The sequence below is a fragment of the Ascidia mentula genome, chromosome 3, assembly GCF_947561715.1.
Source record: "Ascidia mentula chromosome 3, kaAscMent1.1, whole genome shotgun sequence".
Taxonomy (NCBI): Eukaryota; Metazoa; Chordata; class Ascidiacea; order Phlebobranchia; family Ascidiidae; genus Ascidia; species Ascidia mentula.
Window position 1 is genome coordinate 12907647 of NC_138568.1, and position 25114 is coordinate 12932760.

At 35.7% G+C, this 25114-nt stretch overlaps 2 protein-coding genes across 2 annotated transcripts; both read right to left on the reverse strand.

Moving 5' to 3' along the window:
• Positions 1 to 136: 136 nt before the first annotated feature.
• Positions 137 to 6296, reverse strand: LOC145896155 (radial spoke head protein 3 homolog B-like). Its single transcript, XM_082985016.1, has 8 exons — positions 6168 to 6296; positions 5424 to 5511; positions 4415 to 4584; positions 2924 to 3041; positions 2250 to 2453; positions 2023 to 2185; positions 1007 to 1093; positions 137 to 937 (listed from the first exon to the last, which is right to left on the reverse strand). Exons 1-8 carry the CDS (start codon positions 6269 to 6271, stop codon positions 894 to 896), a joined length of 978 nt encoding a protein of 325 aa, XP_082841142.1. The 5' UTR covers positions 6272 to 6296; the 3' UTR covers positions 137 to 893.
• A 6676-nt stretch (positions 6297 to 12972) lies between these two features.
• On the reverse strand, positions 12973 to 18922 carry LOC145894343 (dnaJ homolog subfamily C member 8-like). The gene is made up of 6 exons (XM_082982899.1): positions 18789 to 18922; positions 17472 to 17582; positions 16235 to 16349; positions 15285 to 15442; positions 15051 to 15218; positions 12973 to 13696 (listed from the first exon to the last, which is right to left on the reverse strand). Exons 1-6 carry the CDS (start codon positions 18897 to 18899, stop codon positions 13577 to 13579), a joined length of 783 nt encoding a protein of 260 aa, XP_082839025.1. The 5' UTR covers positions 18900 to 18922; the 3' UTR covers positions 12973 to 13576.
• Positions 18923 to 25114: the final 6192 nt, after the last annotated feature.

Below are 25114 nucleotides of genomic sequence, written 5' to 3' on the forward strand. Positions count from 1 at the left end.
TAAGAATGTACTTATCAACCAGATGTTAGTTGACAAAAAAATCGCAACTTTGAACGCGAGTTACTCGGCCGCCCTACGAGGTAGCAGCTTGATTTTTTTTATACGTAAAAGTTCATAGGCTGACCTTTGTAACGATATCAAAATGAAAAAAAACATATTCATAATCGGTAATGAATGTCATATGGGTAATGTGTCACAAGTTGCGAAAGAGAGATTCGCCCAGTGAAATGTTAACGCAAAAAATGTTAACGCATTCTACCCGCTTAACTCTTTCAAACGATTTAAAAAATTCGATTGGAAAAGTGCAGAAATATGAATTTATGTTTCGAAAACATGAAAAAATATTTTTCTTTTATAACTTTTTCCATAGTTATAATCCCACTTTCAATCTACAACTAAATGAAAGAAGCAACTTAACCTTGCACAAACCTTGGCCCTGGTTGTTCTTTTGCAATCTTATACCCCCCTACTATCGATTGAAATCAAAATTTAACAAATCCAGTCGGGGTGGCTATGCGAAATTCAACGATAACTTACTCCAACCCGACCGTCTTTGGAAAAACTTTGGAAATTATGTCATGGTAAAAAATGTTAAATATAGCGTTAAAAATCAAGTGCTAGCATCTTTTAATCTACATTTTACGAATTATTTACAGTTTATCAATTATGCTTTAGAATGAGTCAGCCAATTTGGAAAATACATACTTTTTTGGTAAGTAATGTAGAATATCAAATCATTGTCCCAACATTTAATGAGTACTTACAGTGTTACAACAAAAAATTTGAAGTTACAGGTTAAATATTATAGTAATACAAACATATCAATTATGGACAAAAAGTGACACATGCAACATTTTTCAATAGCACTTGCTCAGAAATTCACTTCAGTAAGTTTAGGTATTCTGCACCTTGTGAGAAATAACATCACGGAGAACATCTAAAAACAAATTAGTACAAACAATATAAATAACTTTCTATCAATTAATTTAAAGAAAATAGATCTTACAATCAAGCATAATTCTGCCAAGAATAGTCTTGTTAACTCTTGAGACAACTTCATCCATAATATATGGGATATAGCTTTGTTCCACATCTGTAAGTTAAATACAGAATTTACATATTAGTTGATATTATAGTCATAAACAAATATTATTGGAAAGTCTGGCCAATATAAATTTGTGGAAAAAATCATACCCCTACCTTGGTAAACCTAAAAGCAGTTTGTATTAAATTTTTTTTTTTTTTGATATACATTATAAACAAACACTTTCTAAAACAAAATAATTTTTTTTGACAAGTTGTGTCAAGATATAAAAAAAATTCCAGTGAGATTAGATGACCCCAGCATGCTGGATCCACTGATTTGCGCTCAGTTGTCAAGGCGTGTGTATAATATGGTAAAGATAAATTGATGCACAAGTGCACAACTTGCCAGAAGAAAACTAGTTGGTGATTTAAAAGGGGTGCCGACAAAGAAAAAGCTGAAGAACCACTGCACTATATAAATGTGCACCTGGTAAGTTGGGCCCTTGTGCACCAGTACTCACTGGCACTCCAACCTCTGAGCTTCAGCAGCTCTATCAGTCTGACTTGTCAGAAACTCTGACATTGACACAGCCTGGTTGCGATGCCAGTGAACCACAGCCCACTTGCCAGTAATGATTAAATAAGATAACTGAGATAGCCAAGTAAATGCCTTTGTAGTGGTGTAATTATGTTTAGTCTTGTGATAGTTTCTTTTACAGAAAATGAGAATATCCCTATCAGTCTATGCATGAACATGTAATTATGATCTTTTGTGGCAGTGTATCACTTTTACTTTATTCCAAGACATCACTTTAATTTATCAATATTGATGTAGTGGTTTTCAAATGCGTTTTTATTCACCAAAAATGCTTTGATATGAGATCAAAGCAGACATTGAAAATGGAATTTTAAACATATTGCAATTTTGTTCATTTTCATGATAAAGAAATCCGAAAATAACCAATCACAATAAAGTTTTGTTAGATTTAATAGTACCTCTTTCAACTGGATCAAAGAAGTAACCATTGTTCCTTAATGTGCTAAATACTGAGGGCACCAAATCAGCTAAATAACTTTGTGCAAAAGCCCTGGCAGCAATTTTGTCAGCAGTTTCTTTTTCTTTTTTCAAAATTTCTCTCTGCTGCTTCATTCTCCTATCCTAAACACCATATGCAATTTAGTTGTATGTGATGACAAATTTATAGTATTTTTGATTTACTAACCTTTTCTTCCTTTCTTCTTCGTTCCTGTTCTTGGAGCCGTTGCATTTCAACTAACTCAGCATTTCTTATTTCCTCAAACTGATGTTGCTGCTGACGAAGATTTGCAAGTTCTTCCTCCTCAAGCACTTCAACTAAAGATTGTTCCAGTGTTTTTCCAATGAGAACTTCCAAAATGGGTTTAACTTCAATGTTAAAATCAAACAGCTGTAATATAATAAAAAGTAAAATACATTACAGATTCCAAACCTTATTTATTTATATATATAGAGTTATTTTTTACAATATTTTGTTGTTATCTTTCCTTTACATACATTTCACACAATAATGTATTTTTAAGCTAAAGCAATTTTTCATTTTGTGTTGTTAGTTTCTGCCTTACTTATCTGAGTTTGCACCAGGCACCTTCTAAGTGTCCTAATAAATAAGAAAAAGTATTACCAGAAATAAAACATATCTTGAAACCAGGCTGATAAGAAAAGTGGTTTAGACCAGCGCTTTCCAACCAGTGTTTTATCTTCAATTGCATTATATGAAACACTAAAGATGTGGCATAGATTAAAAATGGTTTACACCCATTTTACCAGAATGGAGACATGGTTCTGATATTGGTTAATAAAGTGCTAAAATATGTGGTAGAATAAACCTACTCATACAAATACAAAAACTATTCATACATCTCCTTCTGCTATCTGTGTTGCAACGTCCTTTCCGGTTTTGGCTGGGACAAAATGAGGTGATGGTGGTCGATCAAGAAATGAGTCAGTTTGAGTTTCAACATCTGCCTCCTCAATCCTTTAATAAATAAATCTATTTGGACTTCTTCTGTGATAAATAGTCACAGATATGATGTTTCCAATTTTTTTTTCCTAAATAGGTTCAAGTGCGTCTTAACATTTTTAAGGAAGAAATTTAATTTAATTTTTACACTAAAGGGTAAATTTCACATGGTACAGGAAAAGTATTGTAGAATACCCAGGCCTAAGCAACTCGTAACAATTCGTTTTGAAAATGGCTAACATAGAGCATCATTGTATGTTGTAACAAAACGTCATATCTTAGGCATCAGCTCCTATCTTTTACAAATAGGCTGCCTAATAGACTTACTTGGATTTGAAATGTCACAGACGATAATTTATCTACAACTTAAATGGTCAGCGCAGCTAATATGCTGGAAGATATATCATTATCATAGTTGTATTACTTTTTTGGTTTGTTAAGTGGGATTACCCAAATGCATTGGAAATTAAGCTTTGTTCATTTGAAAATGCAATCTAAATGTTTATTTACAAACAGAGTGATAATTAACAGTGTTTGTTGCTAATTAAAATGCTTATCATGTATACAATTCTAACACCCTGTCCTAGATCTATATTCAGTCTGTTAATTGAATTGCAGCACACCAAATTTTTGACAATTTTTGTGTTATTGTAAGCTACATGACCTGTACCACAGGCGTAGATTTTTAAACATTTTGTAAAATATTAAGGGTGTTTCAGAAACACGCAAAAACCATTTCTTCGGTCGTATCGCCGTAAACATAGGAAAAAGACGAAAATTCTGTTTCATGTCACTTTGTTTTTACACCGAATCATGTTGTTGTAGCACTAAGTTTTAAACCCCTTACTGAAAGCGGCACATTTTTGTTTCACTCAGTCTATTGCAGATTTAGTAATAATGAAGTAACAAACAAATCTATTACGCAACAATGCTGATTCTTACCATTATGCTACAACAACTGCTGCGTTACGTAACAATCCACGAGACACTGGTGTTTGTCCAAATTGCAACGATGATAATACAGGTCTTTTGAAACTAGCATAACGCATATACCGTGTGTGTTTTTTCTGGCAATAAATTTTATTTAAAATGAAATCCAGGGGTGACAATACACACGTTGTCACCCCTGTTTGTTTGTGAGGGGTGACATGTCACCCCAGTCACCCCTAAATCGACGCCTATGACCTGTACTGTACTTATTGTGCACTGTAAAACAGTTTGGCATTTATTAAAAGGCAAAAGAAAGGTTAAAAAACAAAATAGGCCTTTCAGTCTATATGCAATATATTTTTACTGGATAGTTTACTGGATCATGAGTAAAAACAAAACACATTTTTAATGACATCTTACAAACCAAAGCCATAATGTGAAAATTTCAAGAGACAAACCTATCACTAAGTTCTTCAAGATAAAGTTCAGTCTGAATTTCAATGTGCTTCCTCCCCTCAACTGCATCTGGCGATCTTGCCCGTAGTTGATCTTTTGCCCTTTTCTTGGCAATTGCTCTTCTTCTAATTTCCTGCTGTCTTTGAATCTCAATTGGATCAGGTTGAGATGACTACATAACACACAAGTCTGAATCAAATTACTGGCTAGGAAATTGCTAAATTACATAGAAATGTTGCAAACAGCCATAGCAATTTGCAAATGTCCATCTTTAAGTGCATATAACTGACTGACGGGATGAAAAAGGTCTGCTGTTGGGCAGGTAAAAGCAACAAATCGGTAAGACTAAATATGAAGACACACAGAGTGCATGTGATTACCATTTAGAAAACGGTAATATTCAATGTTGTCATTGATTTCACAGCATGTCATTAGACCTAGAACCACAACACAAATAAGCTAAAACAGTACATTATCTCTTATCAAAATGTTCCCCGTGGTGTAAATGTTGCCCATGCTTTGTAATCCCCTCCACTGAGACTACAACCAAGAAGAACTTTGGGACATACCCAGCAAATACTAATTCAATCTACATTATCATTATATTACGAAAAGCATCCTCGGGCATCAGTAATCTGTTTTATGGAAATTAACAGTGTGCCCAATTAAAATATTTGCTTTAATTCTATTCAATCAAATGGGTCATGCTGTTAAAAGAATTTTCTTGACAGGTTTGGCTTTGGGTTTTACAATCCCTCAACAATTAAATGGCATGGACATGTTGTACTAGTTAGATCCAATGGCATTACAGTGAAGAAATCTATGTAAATTACATAATTATAGTCTTTGCAATGAAAAAAATTACTTAAAGAACAAAAAATAAAACCATGAACTTCCAAGCTTAATTTAACAACATAGAACCATGCCATTAGTAGCAACTGTGAACAAATCAATCTGCGTTGTTGTTTTCTGAAAAACTTGATTTTAAACATGACTATGTTAAGCCCCTACCACAGGTAAAGTGTTTTGTGCATACGTATTTCCACGTACTATCCTTCTATCATACATAATGTTTCCATAAGGTGAAGGATGTTCATTTCTGAAAAAAGGTTATTATTGGGTGATCAATATTTTTTTTCTACAAACTAGGTTAAAATCTGACCAAAACCAATGATAAAACCTGCAAACATTATTTTTAATTTAATTTGTAGTGGAATTTTTATTTTGCCATATTTAGTCAAACATATTTTGACATTAGTGGTCAGAGCGTAGATTGGAAAAAATAATCACTTTTGCTTAAATTTACCAATAATGCGCACAAAAACAAGTATCTAATGTATTAATATACCAAAAACTTCTTGATAATCCACGCTTTGGCTACAAAATTAACTTTGGTAAACTTTCCAATCTGGGTTAAGGCAATATGCAAAATTCTGAATTAGTACACAAAACTGATTTATTTTTTGCATAAATATGATATAATTTGCATGAGTTGTCATGATGCAGTGATCACAGACCAGATTGGAAAGTTTGTTTTTTGCGCGGAGGTTTTCGTTTCGGCGATCGTTAATTGCGCCGACGATCGCAACGTTTTTTGTATGTTAATGCATTAGCTAATTAATATTGCGCGGATTATCGGCGAATTTTCGAAAAAGTGCGCACGACATTTTTTCCAGTCTGGATCACAGATACAACACAAACACAGAAGGACTTCAAAATTTTGCAAACAATTAGTGGGCCTATAAAGAAACTTACTCATCAAACTGAAACCTGTATTTCCTCCTGCCTTCTATTGCTTTTGGCTTACTTTCAAAGGTATATGTACCTGCATCTGGTTGTTGAGGGATCACAGCAGTCATTTTTTAAACATACAACTTTATATCTGGGGTTTGAAAAAAAAATGTTTGAGAATATTATGTTGCCTTTTTGGCTAACACAAACTTGATAAATTTTTAATAGCTTTTACACGAAAACCAAGGTTGTTTTATTTAATCATGAGGTTCACAGGCTTCGCAGCCAAGGCATTGCAGCCAAGCTGGATCAGCCACTTTTACTTCTGCGTTGTTTTATTTAAAATTTGTAAAGTCATAAAACAATTCCTGCGTTTGAAATAATGTTTCGTTACATGTACGTCATCAGTAATCGTAAAAAACAACAACACAAAGAAAAAGTCACAAACTGACACTCAGTTGTAACGGTCATATGCACAAGTTTCACAACTTTGCAAAGATTACTTGGTAATTTTATGCCTACTAAAAAAATGCAATCTGGCATACTAACATCATAACTTCACTGTTATTTTTATGGGCTGATAAAACTGGTAGGTTTCGTTCAGTCGTTTGGCGACCTGACACCATAACAATACAATATATTCTTTCAAGCGGTTGTGAATTTTTTTCTATTATGGTAGTGCAACCATTGTCTCCGTCACGCATGACTTTCAGGAGATCAAATGCGACTTTTTGCATACGAAGAGATAGGAAACTCACAAATAAATTGGAATTACTTAAAACGTGGGTAGAGTTTCGAGCTGAATTTTTAGTATGTTAAAGTTAGCACTATATTGATTCCAATACTTAGAAATAATAAATATTTCCTACCCTTCTTTTCGAGGTACGGTGATGTTTTGTCGAACAGTTTTTGGACACCATGTATAAATTGGAAGTTTTAAAGTGTAAGTATACCACCTTATGTAATATTTGGTTTAAGTGTGTATAAACATACCTGTGTTGGCGTAATAAAACTAGTGACGTAATCATGACGTCATTTTATAGGCATAAATACGGTCATAAGGTATCCTATCGTGTAAAAATGCGTTTTTTTTAGGTATTGTGATTTTCATGCAAGATTCAATTCCTAAGTACAATGTACATCAACAGATGACCAAAGGTCGAAATGCTTTGGGGCTACTTGCTCAGAAATAATGTTTGTGAAACTGGTGAAGTTAAGTAGCCTAACACAGGCAAAAATATTTTTTTGAAGAATATACATACAAATTTATGTAGTATGATATGTTTCATAATCACCTACAGTTTTTTCTATGTGAGTCAGTGTGTTTTGTAGATGAAATCTTGTGTGTATTTGCCATACATAAACAACATATTTATGTATTCTTTTAGGTTGTTGTTTACAAAATTAACAGTGGTGAGAAACAAAACTAGATAAAAAATAAGAAATACATAATGTGCCTGTTAACTTAGATTCAAAAATGTATTTTTTTGGGTTTCATGTTGTTGAAATATTTTCTGATGCTAGCATGACATGAGTATTTCCTTTGCAATTGTACCTAAACAAAGTATCCTGTTTACTTTTTGTGTGGTGATTGGTTTTTGCTAGACAGGAGTTAGTCATACATTTTGATTTAGAATTTATTATCATACACCATAAAACTTAAAATAATTTTAATATTTGAACAAATTAAATGTTTTCATCAGAGACAGAATTCAAATGATATAAATTTGTGGAGATTGGTACTAAAATCTTGCTTCTTTCATCTGAGAATCCTGAAGATTGTCTGAAATATATTACTTCTGTCATGTTCTGGCAAAATAGTATGTGATAATTTGGACATACAAATTTAGGCAAGGAAGACAGATTAAGTAGAGTTTTACTTTAAACTGCAACATGCGAACTTGTGACATAATACCAAAATGTACTAATTTTGTTTGGTCACTTAGTTTATGGAGTGCATTGATGCATATCCACATAAAAATGATCAAACCCTATTAAAATATTACATCAAGATGTAAGATACATGCAAAAATAGATTAGCAGCACATTTATAAATGTCTGAAGACCCGGAATAACTTCCAAATATAGTCTACTTATTGCAGACTACGTTATTTTGTTCTGCTGCACCTTGAAATGTCTTTCTACAACAAACAAAGCGGTTTTAGCTATATTAGTGCTCACAATCTGCGTCATGATTACGTCACAGTTAGATTACGTCAGCAGAGGCATGTTGAAACACACTTAAAAACAAATGCAAAGTGGCATACTTTCGCTTTTTCATTCCATTTACACAAGGCCTTCAAAAAATTCTTCTGAAAAACGACGTGTTATTTCAAAAAAGAAATGATTTATTTCTTATTTTTTTACCCATTCGAATCAGTATAATACTTATATTTTTACATACTGAAAATTCGTTTAAAAACTCTACCCACGTTTTAAGTAATTCGAATTTGTTTGCGTGTTTCCTATCTCTTCGTATGCAAAACGTAGCATTTGATCTCCTGGAAATCATGCGTGACGGAGTTTCCCACAGACAATAAACCAAACAAAGAAAATAGGAGCCGTTGCACTACCATAAGAGTATACTATGGTTGTAGCATTGATTATTTAGGCCGGGTCCACACTCACGCTTTGCGCCAGCGGATTCTTTGTTTGTTTCATTGCCGCGGGCGTACACTCGCGACAAAGCTTGGAAGCGTGAGCTTTCGCTCACAAAAGGTCGCGGGCTTGCTAGGCGGAATTCATAAACCCCGATCAAAATTGATCGCGGATCAGTATGACGCGTTCTGATCTGCGATTTTGATCCACCCCTTATCAAACCTACTGATGGGCACTGGTTTTTCTTAAATTTTACTAGGTTACTTTTGCTGCCAGGCATACTACAATTTAAACAGGACTGCTCTTCTGGAATACATTAAATTAGGCTACTTTATTCATCCGACGTTTCGTCTGCCATACAGCAAGACTTTATTACTAAAATCATAATTCAAACGTGAAAAACTAGGGATGCACCGAAACTTCGGTTTGCCGAATTTATTCTGCCAAAACTGAAGGTTTTTTATAATTATATAAAAATAAGTTTTTTTTTTCTAAGAAACTTTTTTATTGCATGTAACGCTGATACGCAAAGTTTAATATAGATTGATAAAACTATATAAACGTGTTAGTTTTGTGTTTGAAAAGTGTTTCTAGTTACCGTCAGTCGGTTTATTTTTGAAACATGAAAAAATCGATTTCGCCTACAAAGGCATCCTCAGTTTCTGCAAATAAAATGCAATAACGCACTCGAAGCTACTGTACACAAAGTAGGCAAGCAAATCAAATAAAACTAAATGGTGAACACTGTGGCACCTCTACCACTGCATCTGCACAACTACGAACTGCACTGCTGTGCAAGGCTCTCTAACACCGGAGGCAGAAAGAAAACGGAGTGCGAATCACGTGAGAACGTAAAATAGCAATGACGACCCGAAGAATGAACGCACGACGTCATAAGTTAGTTGGTACTAGTATTTGTTTATTGTCATGAGAATGATGAAAATCAACTTTAAGCAGGTGGTACAGCAGTCGAGGTTACATGGAGTCAAATTTAGTAGATACAGCATAGAATACTTAAACATGGAACGGAAACTCTTTTCGTCACGCATGTTACGTATTGACTGACGTCATACTCACATGGTTGACAATGGGGGTCACGGCTGAAAACGCTTGATTCAAAGTCCGACTGTAATTGGGATTGGCAGTTCTATTTTGGAACATTTTCATCTCAAATTTTCTCCCGTGTTTAGTGCATTTATACTTTTGTTGTCAGACATCGCTAATGTTAATTGTATATATGTGATTTTGAAATTTTGCCAACATAATTACTTAAGAAAAGTTTAAGATACCTTTACTTTGTTTTTGCATGACTAATTTTCTTGTCGAACTTATACATAAATGAGCACTTTAAAAAGGTTCTTAAAAAAAACACAACCTCCACACCACGCATCCTGGGAATTATTCGCATTTGTAACACAACTCTTGTTTCTCGATTCTTTTAAGTGTCATTGCGCCGCCTTTATAATCTACCGTCATCAATGCGAAGAGAAATTGTAATAGCCAAAGCTCGAATACGTGATAAATTGTATCACTTTGGAGAGCTGCATGGCTTTTTTGCATATTATGGCTTTTTTGCAACTCTCCAATATTATGGCTTTTTTGCACATATATTGTATCACTTTGTTTCGTAAAGGTAATTCCGCATATTTTCTTTGTTAATTAATTACGATTTTGTGTCATTTGAAACACCATAACGTTTATCGAAGTAAATTGATTTGAGGCATTGTAAATACATAGGTGGTGTAGCATAGTTGTAAGAATATAGTTCGTAAAACAGTTTAGTGAGGTTAGTTTGTGTGAAAAGAAGTTTTAGTTTTATTATTGGTTTGTCAAAAATACGAATAACGAACTCACGAAAACATGTAAGAAACAACGCATGACGAGTAACACTTTGCGCAGAATGAAAAATGCATTGGCTTAAATGCGATTTTGGTGTTTTTCAGCGGGGCAAAACTCCAAGTAAATGCGATAAAATGTAATTGTTCAAGTGAAATGCAAATATGATAAGCAATGAGGAGCCAATAATATGAATTTGTGTATAAGCTGCAGACAGATGGCCACTGTTTCGACCTAAAAGGTCTCATCAGTGCAGCTGGTGTGACTATCAGACGACTTTGCTGACCAAACGGCCAAGGTTGCACCTAGTTTGGTGCCCAACGGATGACGGTGACTGTATAGTCACCACAAAGTGGAAGTCTTTGCTTGGCCGTTTGGTCAGCAAAGTCGTCTGATAGTCACACCAGCTGCACTGATGAGACCTTTTAGGTCGAAACAGTGGCCATCTGTCCGAAATGCAAATAGTTTCGTCCATTAATCTTTTTAAACATGGGTACGGTTTTAAAAATAGAGCGCTAAAATATATATTTTTAACTGTGTGTTACAACCAGTAACTCTCTGCATTTCATTATTTTGTGTTTGACCTGTCGTTACACTATAATCAGTTGGCGTAATCATTCCTCAGCCAACAACCATAGCTCTTTTGTAGATAAGTTTGGATGGCGCGCAGTACATTTCTGATGTCTCCTGGCATTTTATCAAGTAAATTGTCCACCACAATTTGGCGTGTTGTCTTGTCATAGACTGGGTCATTCGCGCACACAGCGCATAATTGTCCTATGAAAGTTGAGGGAGGTTCATCTGATTTTAACCACAAAGTGTTTAGCTTTGAAAGACACACTGTGCTGCTTGTTCCAGTTAACAAGCGAATTGAAGATTCATTTAGAGTTATAGAAGTGGTAAGTGAAATAGCTGCGTGTGCAATGTAATCATATCTGGCAGATCGATCTTGTGAAAATCCAGACAAAAATTGAGCAAATTTATCTATGTCGTCCGTTATATTTTATGTTTGAAAGTATCATTCGAGTTACAGAAAATAAGACCGGGAATTGTGTTGCGACTATAATTTTGGAATTTTAATTCCAGCTGCTGTGAAGTTAAACTTATGACTTGGAAAAAGTGCGTTTGTATAAACAGGTTGGTCGATGTTGAAAGGCGTTTTACGTATGCGTTATTATCTTGGGAGGGAGGTAGTCTAAAAGGGTTTCTGCCCAAACTTCTTACATCATATGTGTTTGAAAGCTTCAAACCAGGCAAAATTGTTCATTAATCAGTGTGTTGTCAATAATTCAGTAAAGAAATTCCGTACACAGCGTGGCAGTTTCTTTAAAACTTAAACAGTACTAAAGCAGAACCCTTGTTGTGGTTTTAGCCTTCACAACTTGGACATGCGTTGAACATGATCGCAATGACCTTGTTTTTTCCTCTCCACCATATAATCGTTTTGCGCAATTTTTACATGGTTGTAATTTTGCGGGCTTTTTTGTGTGATATACATGTGTTGCGCATCCACACTATCATGGACACATGTGCTAAAAAAGTAAGCAATGTACTCTAACTTTGAAGAAGCCAACCCATCAAGTAAGATATAGCGTAACTACTCTAACGCTCACCAAAGAAAATTAATGGACACAGTGCAACAATGCAGCTATAACTTAAAGAAAGGAATTTTTGAAAGATACTTTTACACCGGGTCATAAAGTTTTTTCCGCCTAATCATTAAAATTCGCATAGATTTCTGATTTACCCATGTGGATCAAGTTTGGAAGAAACTTTGTGACCCGGTAGAGTAGTATTTTCCGGAATTTTTGATGTTGACAATGAACAACGCTACTATCGTGGACACAGTGCAAGGTACAGAGTATAACTACTCTAACGTTTAATAAAGCTACCTACCGTTGTAGCGACCTAAGGTGTGCAGAACGAAACACTACCGTTTATCTGACTCCTAAGACTATTAAAAACATCTGCCAAAGAAACTACCTTTGCAACCTTTTAATTATTACACAAAACGATAAACAAACATACCTTGGATTTCGAAATTAAAAATATAAACCGATTAACACATCTGTGCAAGATTAACACATCTAGCGAAAAGATACGAAGCGATTGACCCACATAAAATCACGGACGCGTAGACGACTCATTAAATTGCACAATTAAACACTAAAATTGACGTTTAAATAAAATAGTTTCTCTGCACCGTGAACGCAGTGCAAAGTGTAGCGTTGGATAAAAATATGTACCATCCCTGATTGCCGCGACAGTCACGTGTTTTTTTCTTGGCAGGCATTACAGTCTAGCTGGATCTACAGGGACGTTAATTCAAACAAGTGTAAAACGTTAACACTTCGTATCTAACTCCAACACACTGCCAAGCAACTTAAAACGGTAACACCTTTGCGACTTTTTAATGGAAATAAAAAATGACAACGAAACAACATTACTTCCACGATACGACAGTTAAACGTTTGACGCAGCAACACAATCTTATGCTTCGTTTCCGATGTTTTTCTAGCTTCCCCACTTCGGGCTTAGAGCCATATACGATAATTATTACAAAGTTGAAAAAAAAACGAAATATGCTAGATTAATGAAATGGTCGATTCGATTATTAATCGTAAAGCCGACTTCCTTATATAAATTTTGGTGCAATATCGCATTTCGTTTGGACACCGCTGCTTTAAACGATTTATTCGAATACAAACCACTCAGCAGAATTTCATTAATTAAACCGCAAAACCCCTTAAAACGGTATCAAACGATTGTGGGCTTAAGACATACTTGAATAAAACAAACTTTGTAACAACAAGCGTTTATTTTAATTGATTATAGGCCTATACAAAAGCACTTTAGTTGTGAAATCGCAAGGAGTTTGTAGACTTTTTGCTGAAGGGATATGTCACGTAGCACGAAAAAGAAAATACATTTTTGAAAGAAAAAAAATTCTGTGAGCATAATTATCGCTCTTATGTCACATGTTAGTTAAATTCCATAAACTATCTTTCCTCCATCTTGACTTTTGGCGGCCGAAATGTTTTTGATGACTTAGCTGCTCTTTTAGTGATTTTTCCTTTTTTAAACTTTTGCCAACTGCTGATACGTCCTTCTCTACTCTCCTGTGACAACAAGATTTGAAGTATCATAACAATGTCAGCAGTGAAAACATAAACGCTTTTTGTTTTCTTTATTGCCATTTTCTCCCTGATAAAATAATTATTTTGATTTCATTATTCAGGTTCCCTCTAAACCGACAAAACCAAGTACTGTAGGAGGAATAATGATATCCGACTATATTCAGAATTGATACATATAGCCATAGGTGTCGATTCCTATCTCCTAGAGATGGCCACCCTAACCTGCAAAATACCCAGGTTAGGCTGACTACCCTGGATTTGGAAAGTCTCCGTCGTTCTTTAGGCTGATATACCCGCAATGGCAACCATTAGCTCGCATCGTGCGATAGGTAAATGTTTTTGTGTTCCACTGTTTAAATTTGTGGCGTGCAAATGTCTAATCGTCACGGATTGGAACGGTTTATTCATTAAAGTGAAGTATCGAAGCTTCGGATTTCGGATTTCATTTGCCGAATCAGCGATAATTTTCAATACTATGACAAATGATAGTATCCATCGTGTCTTTTCTGCGTAATTGTGTATCACACAATCTTACAAACTGCGCTTAAACGAACGAGGAATAAACGACGCCTTATGATTAATCAGTGAAGTAACATTTTCGTAATGTAAGTCTTGGCATTTACTGTCGCTGAAGACATATCCTTTAAAAAACGGGAGCATGTAGTGCAGTGATTCCCAACCTTTTTGTGGTCGCATACCACTTGGAGGTAAAACAATTTCGACGCGTACCACCTAGTTGAGTGTTACAAAGTAACAAGAGATTGATGTAGCAAACATACTTGCGATTTTTTAAATTCGAACTATATCCACTAATTACGGAAAAATGCTGGCGTACCATCTGGAATGCCGTCGCGTGGATTGGTACGCGTACCACCGGTTGGGAAACACTGCTGGAGTGCTTGATAGTATTATTGTTTTGCTCACGCCCGGTACAAGATCGGTAATACATTTGGAAACTACCAACGACGGCCAAGACAACCTTAAAAACCCAACACGAATAGCTTTTGACGATCTGACGATAACGTAAGACGATTTTTAGCCGAACCAAATTTAGACGATTCGGTTCATCACTAAAAAGCACTAAGCTCGTAAATTGACTAGGCACTCGCAGGACCAGTCCAATACGAACACGTCTGAGAACCTATGGACCGAATAATGATTTTACTTGGCCTAACCTGGAAACTTTAAAAATCGACGCCTATGCATATAGCCAATAGCTTTTTTTTAGTGAGTTGAGACACGGTCATTGTTTTGATCGAATAGGTCTTTATCAGTGCAGCTATGGTGTGACTTGAAGATCTTGTCAGCTAAATAGTACATTAATCTTTACTTTCACCTCATAGTTTTTGTTCCATTCCTTTTGCAGCTTTGCTTGTTTCTCGGCATCAATTTCAATCTCCCGTTGTCGCTTTCTTTCATGCATTTCACGCATTTCAATTTCCTGCCTTACTATAGCCAAATCAGCAAATAATTTGCAGGTTTCTTTGTGGAGCTCCAATTTGTACTGCAAATTTACTTAGCACGTTAATGTTTAACACCAATTAAAAATAATTTTGAGAGGCAATACAACATTTTCTAGAGTAGTTTCTGAAAGAATTCCTTCTCTTTTCATCTTTTTCCTCTTGGATTTCATTCTCTCTTCCAATCTGGTTTTTGCGTCCTCAACAACAGCCAAGCATTCCTTTCTTGAATCATCTTTGCTCAGAGTTTCCCAAGCTTTCTTGACAGCTAAAGGTACAATAGGAATATAGAAGCAAATGATCCATAATGGTCAAGGAACTGTACACAGTGCACACTGTTTCAATCGTTCAGTTCTCATAGGAAAAATCATGTTTTTTTTTTTAAATTAGGGGTTCACAAGCTTTAGGTAGTCAAGGACCCGTTTTATAAAATAATAAAGCATGCAGACTCAAAAAAGTTTACACAAACTTCTTGTAACAAGCAAACTTGTACATTTCTTTAAACATAATTAAATGGGTATGATGCGACATATATGAAAGATCAGAATCCGAAATTAATTGTGATTGTATCATAAGCAAAGTGGAGCCAATAATACAAAGTGGAAGTCTTTGCTTGGAAGTTTGGTCAGCAAAATCCTCTGATAGTCACACCAGCTGCACTGACGAGACCTTATGGGTCAAACAGTGGCCATCTGTAGGCAGCTTACACATTTAATTAAGATTGTTTTGCAAACTGGGACAGGAAATGCACAAAATATACATAAATGTTAATGGACCCCCTAGAGTCATCCTATGAACCCCTTGGGGGTTCAAAAAAACTCGGGTTGGGAACCACTGGTTTATGTGGTAATAAACTGATTTTTATAAATTATATTTTTTTTTCATGTGCATATAATAAAGTTATTGTAAACAGAATGTTTACTAAGTTATAAGAAAAGTCAATGATATAACACAACATTTGTTTCGAATGATTTAACTAGCCTTTTGAACAAAGCTGCTTGTAGTATGCATGTAAAGTAGACATTGGCAATAATTGTTAAAAAAAAGAAGAGGCAACTACCATCAAAAGCCTTTTTTGCCCTATCAGCATCAGTTTGATTTTTGTCAGGATGCACCAGGATTGACAGTTTGTGGTACTTCTTTTTTACTTCGGGTAATGAATCCTCAGGGTTAATCTACAACGTTTAAAATAAGTTTAAAATACAAGAAAAGTTGCAATTTTGATTTGAACACAAAACTGTTTTTTTTTATTTTGTACAGTCAGACGATGCATAAATTTGAGAAACACATGCCAAATGAATGACAAAAACTGAATAAACAACATTTTTTGGACTGAAAGTATTATGCAGTGAATGCCAACTTGTGATAACATAATTTTTGAAGTAAAGAACTGGGATAAAGAGAAGTTTTTTTTTCAATGAAGTTTTTTTACATTATGTTTTGACTTTCTTCAAACCAAAAAAATATTTTTCAATTCTTCTTGGTCTTCCATTTATTTAGGGTAAAGAAAATTATTATATAACTGTATTAATTTAAAAAATATGGCTTTAAATATGATCTAAAATGCCCTCATTTTAATGTTTTTATTGTAAACATACGAGCAATCCTGCTGTTTATCAATAAAAATGTTATTTATATTTTGGATGATGTGTTTGGAAACACAGCATTCAACCACAAAATCCAAATTTCATTTTTAAAATAGTCAACATTCTGTTTACAATAACTTTATTATATGCACATGAAAAAAAAATATAATTGATAAAAATCAGTTTATTACCACATAAACCAGTGGTATGCGCGTGTGACTATTTATCCTGGCAGCGTTAGCAACATACTATTTAAAGAGGTCAGAGACGCGCATGGGTCCTTCATATTGCGTCAGTTAAGCTTGTGTTGTTTCTTTCGCCCTTTTTTGCCTTTTTGCTTTATGCGCGCGTGACTATTTATCGCCGTGTGTGCGTTTTTTACTTCATTATCCTGATGAAGGTTTGTTGCATAACAACCGAAACGTCGAACAAACAAGTTTTTCTTTTGCCAGACGAGCTTTTCATGACTAAATAGTATGCCTGGCAGCGTTAGCAACATACTAAGTATATTATTCTTTGACATTAACAGAAATGCTGGTGCATGAAATATTACAGGACTTTCCAATGGATCTTGCAACAAATTTTAGGGTTTGCAACATTGCAAATGACATCGATTTCATACCATGCACCACATTGACTATTTCTTTTTACAGTTTGGTGACTTCATAAAACTTTTTTATGCATTTTTGTTTTTTGCACAAAACAATTTACCTGTAAAACATCAAAAGGGTTTAAATTAAAATACTTTGAGCCAGGACGATTGAGACGTTCAATTTGTTGAGATGAGGTTAGAACTGCATCAGCTTTTTCAATAGCTTTAACCTGCAAACCATAAATTTTTTAATATTATCAACAGCTTTTTGAACTATATAAACATACAGTTTTTTTTGCTGGATTTTAAACATCATGATATTTAAACAACACAAAAATAAGATATAAAAATAATGGCCATAACTGTTTTCTGAGACCATGTTGGCAACAATGAGGGTTTTGTCTGGACTCACGTAATGCTAATAAATGATCATGAAATAAATTGAGTTATATAAACATGGAGAGTTACTGCGTTGGTGCCACACCAGAGATATAAGACTTGACATATATACTTTATCATCATAAACTACTGGCACCTTGAAAATAATTCCGAAATGTATAATTCAGAATAATTATGGGCATTGCAATTTTTATTCTATTTGAGTTACAAACTGTTGATGCCCACAGTGGGGAATATCTCTAAAATGCCAGTCCTCAAGTAACTATCAAATCACAGACTTAAATAAAGAATGTTTCTATCATTTTTGTTTGGGTCTCCGAAAAGAGCATAACCAGCATCTGATAACAAAAGAAGGAACTGAAAGATCAACATTATTAGAATCAATAAACCTGTATATACCATTGTGCAGATAAAGTGCCGTCTGCAGTCTAATATGTTACTGTCTGGTTTTTTAAATGTTACAATTTAATTGTTGGACATTTGATTAATTATGCTCTGTCAGAAATGATTCAAAATAATTTCCTGTTGAACAGATCACAACAAAAGAATCGTGTTCAATACATTTAGTGGTAATATAAGCCCTATTTCCCCTTACAGATTCTGCCATTCACTGTTGATATTGTTTTGTTCCACTGATTACTTGGGAAAATTGATCTGACGTAAGATTAGGGGTCCGAGAAAAAACATGTTCATAAAATGGGGTCCGCCGCCATAAAAGTTTGAGAAACCCTGAGCTATAGGATGACTAGTTCACATGTACCTAAATTTCGTGATTGTTTTGCGATATCTAGTGTTGTGATAACAACATAACAACAAAAGGCCATATTGTAGACCCAACCAGAAAAATGACAACTAGGTACCCATATGGTAAGGTAACATATTATGCAACGAAGGTGGAAAAGTACTGTGTATTTTAACATGCTGTGGAGGTTCAGAGATACAAACACTTAACAATTCTGCAGAAATTTCTGTCAGTAGTCAAATAATGCTTATACATACATGTTACCAACATAATAATGAACATGAAACCAACAAACCTCATTCATATACACCAAAAAAAGATTATCTTTATCTCCACTACTGCAAGAGGAGTTTGTTGATGAGAAATCTGTTCCAGAATCTAAATTTGGTTTTGTGTGCTTGGACATTGCCCACAAGACCTGCACAAATAAACCAGCGGGATCCTAGTTAACAAAAAAAATCGCCAGTTACCAAAACTGGGGTCTGGTGTACTTTTAGCACCACAACTAATATCTCGGCTATCCCTAGTACCACAAACCTAAAACTTCATACAACTCTCAAATGACACCTTACGAGTTACCACACGAAAAATGACGTCATCACCTATGACAAGACTTTGAAATTTTATTCTCTTTTCCCACTACGCTCTTCGACGAACTGCAATAGCGTACTCCGTACCGACAGGGGTTGTAACCAAAAAATGGCACGGGCCATGTGGCACCAACATGGCACGCATGTCCCCAAATTTTTCCCACGTGGCACCAAAATGGCACGCATGGCACCTGGGTATGTTTTCTGTTTGTACCACTTATTGAATCCACTGTATGCTAAATCAGTAATATAGTCTGCAGTTGTCATTTGCACTAAACGTTAGGGCATTTCATCAGTGTGGGAAACTTTTTTTCAACAAAAACAAGATGCAACAATAACTTAAAGCTAGGGTTGCAAGGTGCGTTTGTTCAATAACTTTACAATTGATCTGAAAAGTCCTAATGGGTTTAAATATGGTTATCAATCAAACGTTGTATTTTGCTGCATGCCTAGTTGTGCACACAGATGCAAACTTTAATGACTTCTATTACAAATTACAGGTAGCGAGGTTTTCCAACATGTGATCATTCTTGTTACATCAATAGTTAATTGTGCCATGTGAATTGGTTATGAAATTATCATTTTAATAAATGTGTATGTTTTTATCGTGTTCTTCAAAATCTCTGTGTATCCGACACCAATCAGTTGTTGTCTTTTGGGTTGTCCTTTTGTATGTGGCAAACAGGTCTCGGATAAACGATGCCAATATTAACGTTCAGGTTCGTATTTCATATTAATATTACACTGTGTTCGCTACTTTTGTGGAAACGTTTCATTATCAATATAAAACCACACGAAAATTTTGGTAACAAAGGTAGTTATCGCAATCAATTCCAAAACACTAGTTTGCGTTGAGGTTTTCATTGATTTCAATGTTTGGTGTGGTCTCAAGAGGGTTCCTCGTACAGTTCAGACTTCAAATTGCTGTGCTGAAAAATAAAAACAAAAGGAAGAGTTAATTCATGTCACAAAAAGAAATGTGGGCCAAAACTTCATACGCAAATCAAGTAAACCGACCATAACCCTTAACTAAAAATGTAGTGTTGAGTGTGTATCTGCGACCTTCCTCAGCGCTATTAGCATCAGGCCCTTAACTGTGTCAACATGTATGCCAAAATAACAACGAATGTTTGGTATATTGACTTACTTTCTGTTTTTAACAAGAATACAATATATAGGGGAATAATACAATGACATAACCACAAAAAATAGGCCTATACTTTTGTTTACAAAGATTTAACAAAACATGTTTGGAAGCAATTCGCCTGTAAAAGTTTAAAAAAATATAACAATTACAGTAGCTGGTCAAAGTAGGAGGGTAGGCGAGGTCTTTCATTACTTAAGGCAAAAGTTCCATGTCCATCCATTGTCTTTTGTATATCATGCGAAACGTTCATCGAAAACATGAGCAAGGTCCATAATCCAGAAGTGGTAGAAACATTGAAATTTCATCGAAAATGCATTTCTTAGCATATGTTTTGGCTTGAACACACATCTATCATTTTTTTTTGCAGACCTATGCTTGTAGCTGCATAACTGCCCTTTCTAACATATTGGATTGGAAAAAAATAGCTGCATTACTAAAACAATCCCGAAATGACACTTTTTAAGGTCGCAGCTACAAGTGATTTATCAAATAATATAACATGTTACTGCATACAACAGTTTGGTGCTGCATAACTACCCCTTTGTAACACTGAAGTTTGGTAAATAACAACTGCATCCCGAAATTTTGGGAATGTTTTTGTTTTTTATAGTGAGCTCTAAGCTGCAGAAAGGGCCAATGTTTCACCAGTGCAGTGTAGCTATCATATGATTCACAACAAACTTGTCAGCTAAATAGTTGATTATTCATTGCCTAACTGTCCTTTTCTACATAATATTTCTGTAAATGCATCTTTGCAAACATACATACGTTCCATGTTTTTGCCAAGCTATGATTTCTATGGTACCATGCCCTTATATGGGGTGCCATGCCCTTGTAGGGCGTTATTTAAAACGTCTACACAAAATACTAACACTGCCGTATATCTGACTCCTGATAAAAAAGCTACTATCTAAACCAAAGTCAATCTGTCGGTTTAATGCATAAATAACAGTCGCACGAATATTACAATAAAACGTTACAAACCACGCGTACTAAAATGTATGTCTGTTTGGCTTGAAAATTATCGACTTAATGTCTTGACTTAAATGACTCTATGCGACTCTCCGTGACTCTATATTTCTCTATATTTCTCCATATGACTCTATATGACTCTATATTTCTCCATATGACTCTATATGACTCCATATTTCTCCATATGACTCTATATGACTCCCCGTGACTCTATATGACTCTCCGTGACTCTATATGACTCCCCGTGACTCTATATGACTCCTCCTGTTTTACCCAAAGTGGTGTGGCTTATATAGAAAACGCATACAGGGTCGTTTGGGTTCGGACTGATACGTGACTCATTTGAAATGACAGCTGTGTTGATGGAAGGGTCACGTAATTTGAATAGCCGGATAATTAGCTGTCTTCCGTGCATACAATAAACAGCGTGTTATCCGCCGTATGTTGAAATGGGTTCGTGGCGTATTACTCGACGTTAATAAAAATACAGATGCCACGTAAACACAACATAACATACGAGAAATGTGACGTCATATACACCCTTATATGGGGATTCTTCAAGCGCCTGTCCTCTAATCACAATAATTTTAATTTGTAAAAGCAATTCATAACTATATTAAGGAGGTGCTTAACTGCCCTTTTCTTACATAATAGGTTGGTTGACGCAAAGGTTTCACGAACACAATTAATAAATACAGTTTCATATTTGTATTGTGATTTATATGGTGCCATGCTACGATTCCTTTCACTTTCAGGGTTCCAAACAAACATTTTAAATCACATTTTTAACACATTTGTTAAAAACACAACTTCAATCTTTGTATACCTACGTTTGGTGCTGCATAACTACTCTATTTTAACTTAACAGTTGAGATAATAACAGCCGCGTTACTAACACAATCACGAAATGTTGGTGCCATGCTATGACTTTTTTACTTTCAAGCCGGCAAACATCATTTCTAATCATATTTTTAACGTATCTGTGACACATATCTTTTATCTTTGTACATCTATGTTTGGTGCTGCACAACTACTCTATTTTAACACAACAGTTAAGCGTAATGCGGTGCCATGTTATAGATTCTTTTCAGGTATTGCATATGCTTCTTGTCACAGTTGCAAGTGTATTTATCATTAATTACACAACTTATTAGTGCATCTATCTGCTTAGTGCTGCATAACTGCTCTTTTCTGACACTAAACTTTGGCAAATAACAACTGCATTATTAACATTATCCACAAATACGGTGTCACATTGGTCCCATGCTGGTGCCGTGTTGGTGAGGCGGGTTCGTAACCAAAAAATGGCACGGGCCACGTGGCACCAACATGGCACGCATGGCACTAAATTTGTCGCAAGTGGCACCAACTTGGCACCAAATTTGTCCCACGTGGCACCAAAATGGCCCGGATGGCACCAGCATGGCACCAACGTGGTACCAGCGCGGCACACATGTCACAAACATGGCACCAACACGGCACCAGCATGGGACCAATGTGACAGCCAACATCAGTAAGCGTTCAAATCAGAAATCTGGACAAAATCGGTAACTTAAACACGTGACTGCAGCGGCAAACAGGGAGGGGACATATTTTTATCCAAGGGGGGTCCATGATAGGTAAGTTTGTTAAACGTTAGGGTAGTCACGCTATACCTTGCACTATATCCATGTTAGGTAAGTTGGTTAAACGTTAGGGTAGTCACGCTATACATTGCATTACGTCCATCATAGGTAAGTTCGTTAATTGTTAGGATAGTCACGCAATACCTTGCACTATGTCCATCATAGGTAAGTTTGTTCATTGTTAGGGTAGTCACGCTATACCTTGCACTATGTCCATGATAGGTAAGTTGGTTAAACGTTGGAGTAGTCACGCTATGCCTTGCACTATGTCCATGAAAGGCAAGTTTGTTGAACGTTAAGGTAGTCACGCAATACCTTGTAATATGTCCATGATAGGTAAGTTTATTAAACGTTAAAAGGTAGTCACGCTTGTCGGTTTACCCGTTGTCGGGGTATGTCCCCGCTGGGTGACCGTGGGGTACGACTGCGTCTCGGCCTCGCACCCCAACTTGCCTTCTCTATCTCAAGGTTTACTGTTGGAGTTAAAGAACTCCTTTACACAAGTCTGTGCGTCTTCTAAATAGTCTAACTCCCGACTAAACACATACATCCACCAAGCTTCAAGCCAGTCCAAAGTTGTTCATAAATCCATTTATTGATATAATCCAACGAATAAATCCAAGTACAGTACAGAACAATTGGGGCTCCTATACAGTGTACTAAAGCAGAACCAACAGCCTAGACCCTTACACAGCAACAGTTAAAACACACTAATTTGGCAGGCGCTAGTTGCTCTGCTTATATAGTCTGCGGTTGGCCACACGTATTGATGCCTTATTTGGAGTTGTTGCGCAACTTGAATGCAACTTGAAGTTGACCGATTTGGTCGATTACGTCAGTTATTTATATAGCTTAATTAACTAAGTGCCCTAATAGGTTATTTATGTATAGGTAGACTTTGTTTTCAGAATAACTAAAAGTAGTTATGTTTATTTTAGCTTTATTTATCATTTGCGAAAGAAGTACTTGTGTTTAAATAAACCTTTATTTATTATTTGCCAAAGAAATGTCTGTAATTATTTTAACTTGATTTACATAGTTAGTTTGGTTGCCTAAGTTACCTATATGACTTTATTGCCCAAATTACATGGTTTATAACACATCTATAATGTGGCTGCTTCTACCGGCTACAATTTTTTCACCTGCCACCAGCTCGGCAGGTTTATCCCTATTAAATTGTCCGGTCAGGAATTGACCTAAACCGGAAATGAGTTCTTCTTTTTTCCCATGTCGTTTTATTCGACATCACAACTTGGACATGCGTTGAACGCGTGATTACAATGACTTTGGTTTTAACTCTCGGTCATAATATAGTTAAACGCTTTGGGCCTTTTTTAGTATATACATGTGTTGTGCGGCGACACGCTATACCTTGCAATATGTCCATGATGGGTAATTTGTTAAACGTTTAACAATTAACGAACTTACCTATGATGGACATAGTTCAATGTATAGTGTGACTACCCTAACAATGAACAAACTTACCTATAATGGACATAGTGCAAAGTATAGCGTGACTACTCTAACAACGAACAAACTTACCTATCATGGACATAGTGCAAGGTATAGCGTGACTATACTCTAACGTTTAACAAACTTACCTATAATGGACATAAAGCAAGGTATAGCGTGACTACCTTAACAATGAGCAAACTTACCTATCATGGACATAGTGCAAGGTATAGCGTGACTACACTAACGTTTAACAAACTTACCTATCATGGACATAGTGCAAGGTATAACGTGACTACTATAACGTTTAACAAACTTACCTATCATGGACATAGTGCAAGGTATAGCGTGACTACCCTAACGTTTAACAAACGTACCTATCATGGACATGTAGTGCAAGGTATAGCGTGACTACCCTAACAATGAGCAAACTTACCTATCATGGACATAGTGCAAGGTATAGCGTGACTACCCTAACGTTTAACAAACTTACCTATCATGGACATAGTGCAAGGTATAGCGTGACTACCCTAACGTTTAACAAACTTACCTATCATGGACATAGTGCCAGGTATAGCGTGACTACCCTAACGTTTAACAAACTTACCTATCATGGACATAGTGCAAGGTATAACGTGACTACTCTAACGTTTAACAAACTTACCTATCATGGACATAGTGCAAGGTATAGCGTGACTACCCTAACTGTAACGTGCTTTTTCAACGGATCGGCGGCGTTACACGCTACACAGCAGTTTTGGCCTTTATTCCAAATGTGTTAAAAACGCGTCCCAGTTCTCCTGGGTAGTGGCCAAGCCCGCAGAACACAACAGAC

Coding starts and splice junctions, on each gene's coding strand:
- LOC145896155 (XM_082985016.1), bottom strand. CDS start 6,271: ATGACTGCTGTGATCCCTCAACAACCAGATGCAGGTACATATACCTTT. Junction 3,042..4,414: donor CTTGAAGAACTTAGTGATAG/GTTTGTCTCTTG, acceptor TATTTATTAAAG/GATTGAGGAGGCAGATGTTG. Junction 2,186..2,249: donor GAAGAAGAAAGGAAGAAAAG/GTTAGTAAATCA, acceptor TATGGTGTTTAG/GATAGGAGAATGAAGCAGCA.
- LOC145894343 (XM_082982899.1), bottom strand. CDS start 18,899: ATGTCCAAGCACACAAAACCAAATTTAGATTCTGGAACAGATTTCTCA. Junction 17,583..18,788: donor TTTTGGTGTATATGAATGAG/GTTTGTTGGTTT, acceptor TATGGTTTGCAG/GTTAAAGCTATTGAAAAAGC. Junction 16,350..17,471: donor ACCCTTTTGATGTTTTACAG/GTAAATTGTTTT, acceptor TAAACGTTGTAG/ATTAACCCTGAGGATTCATT.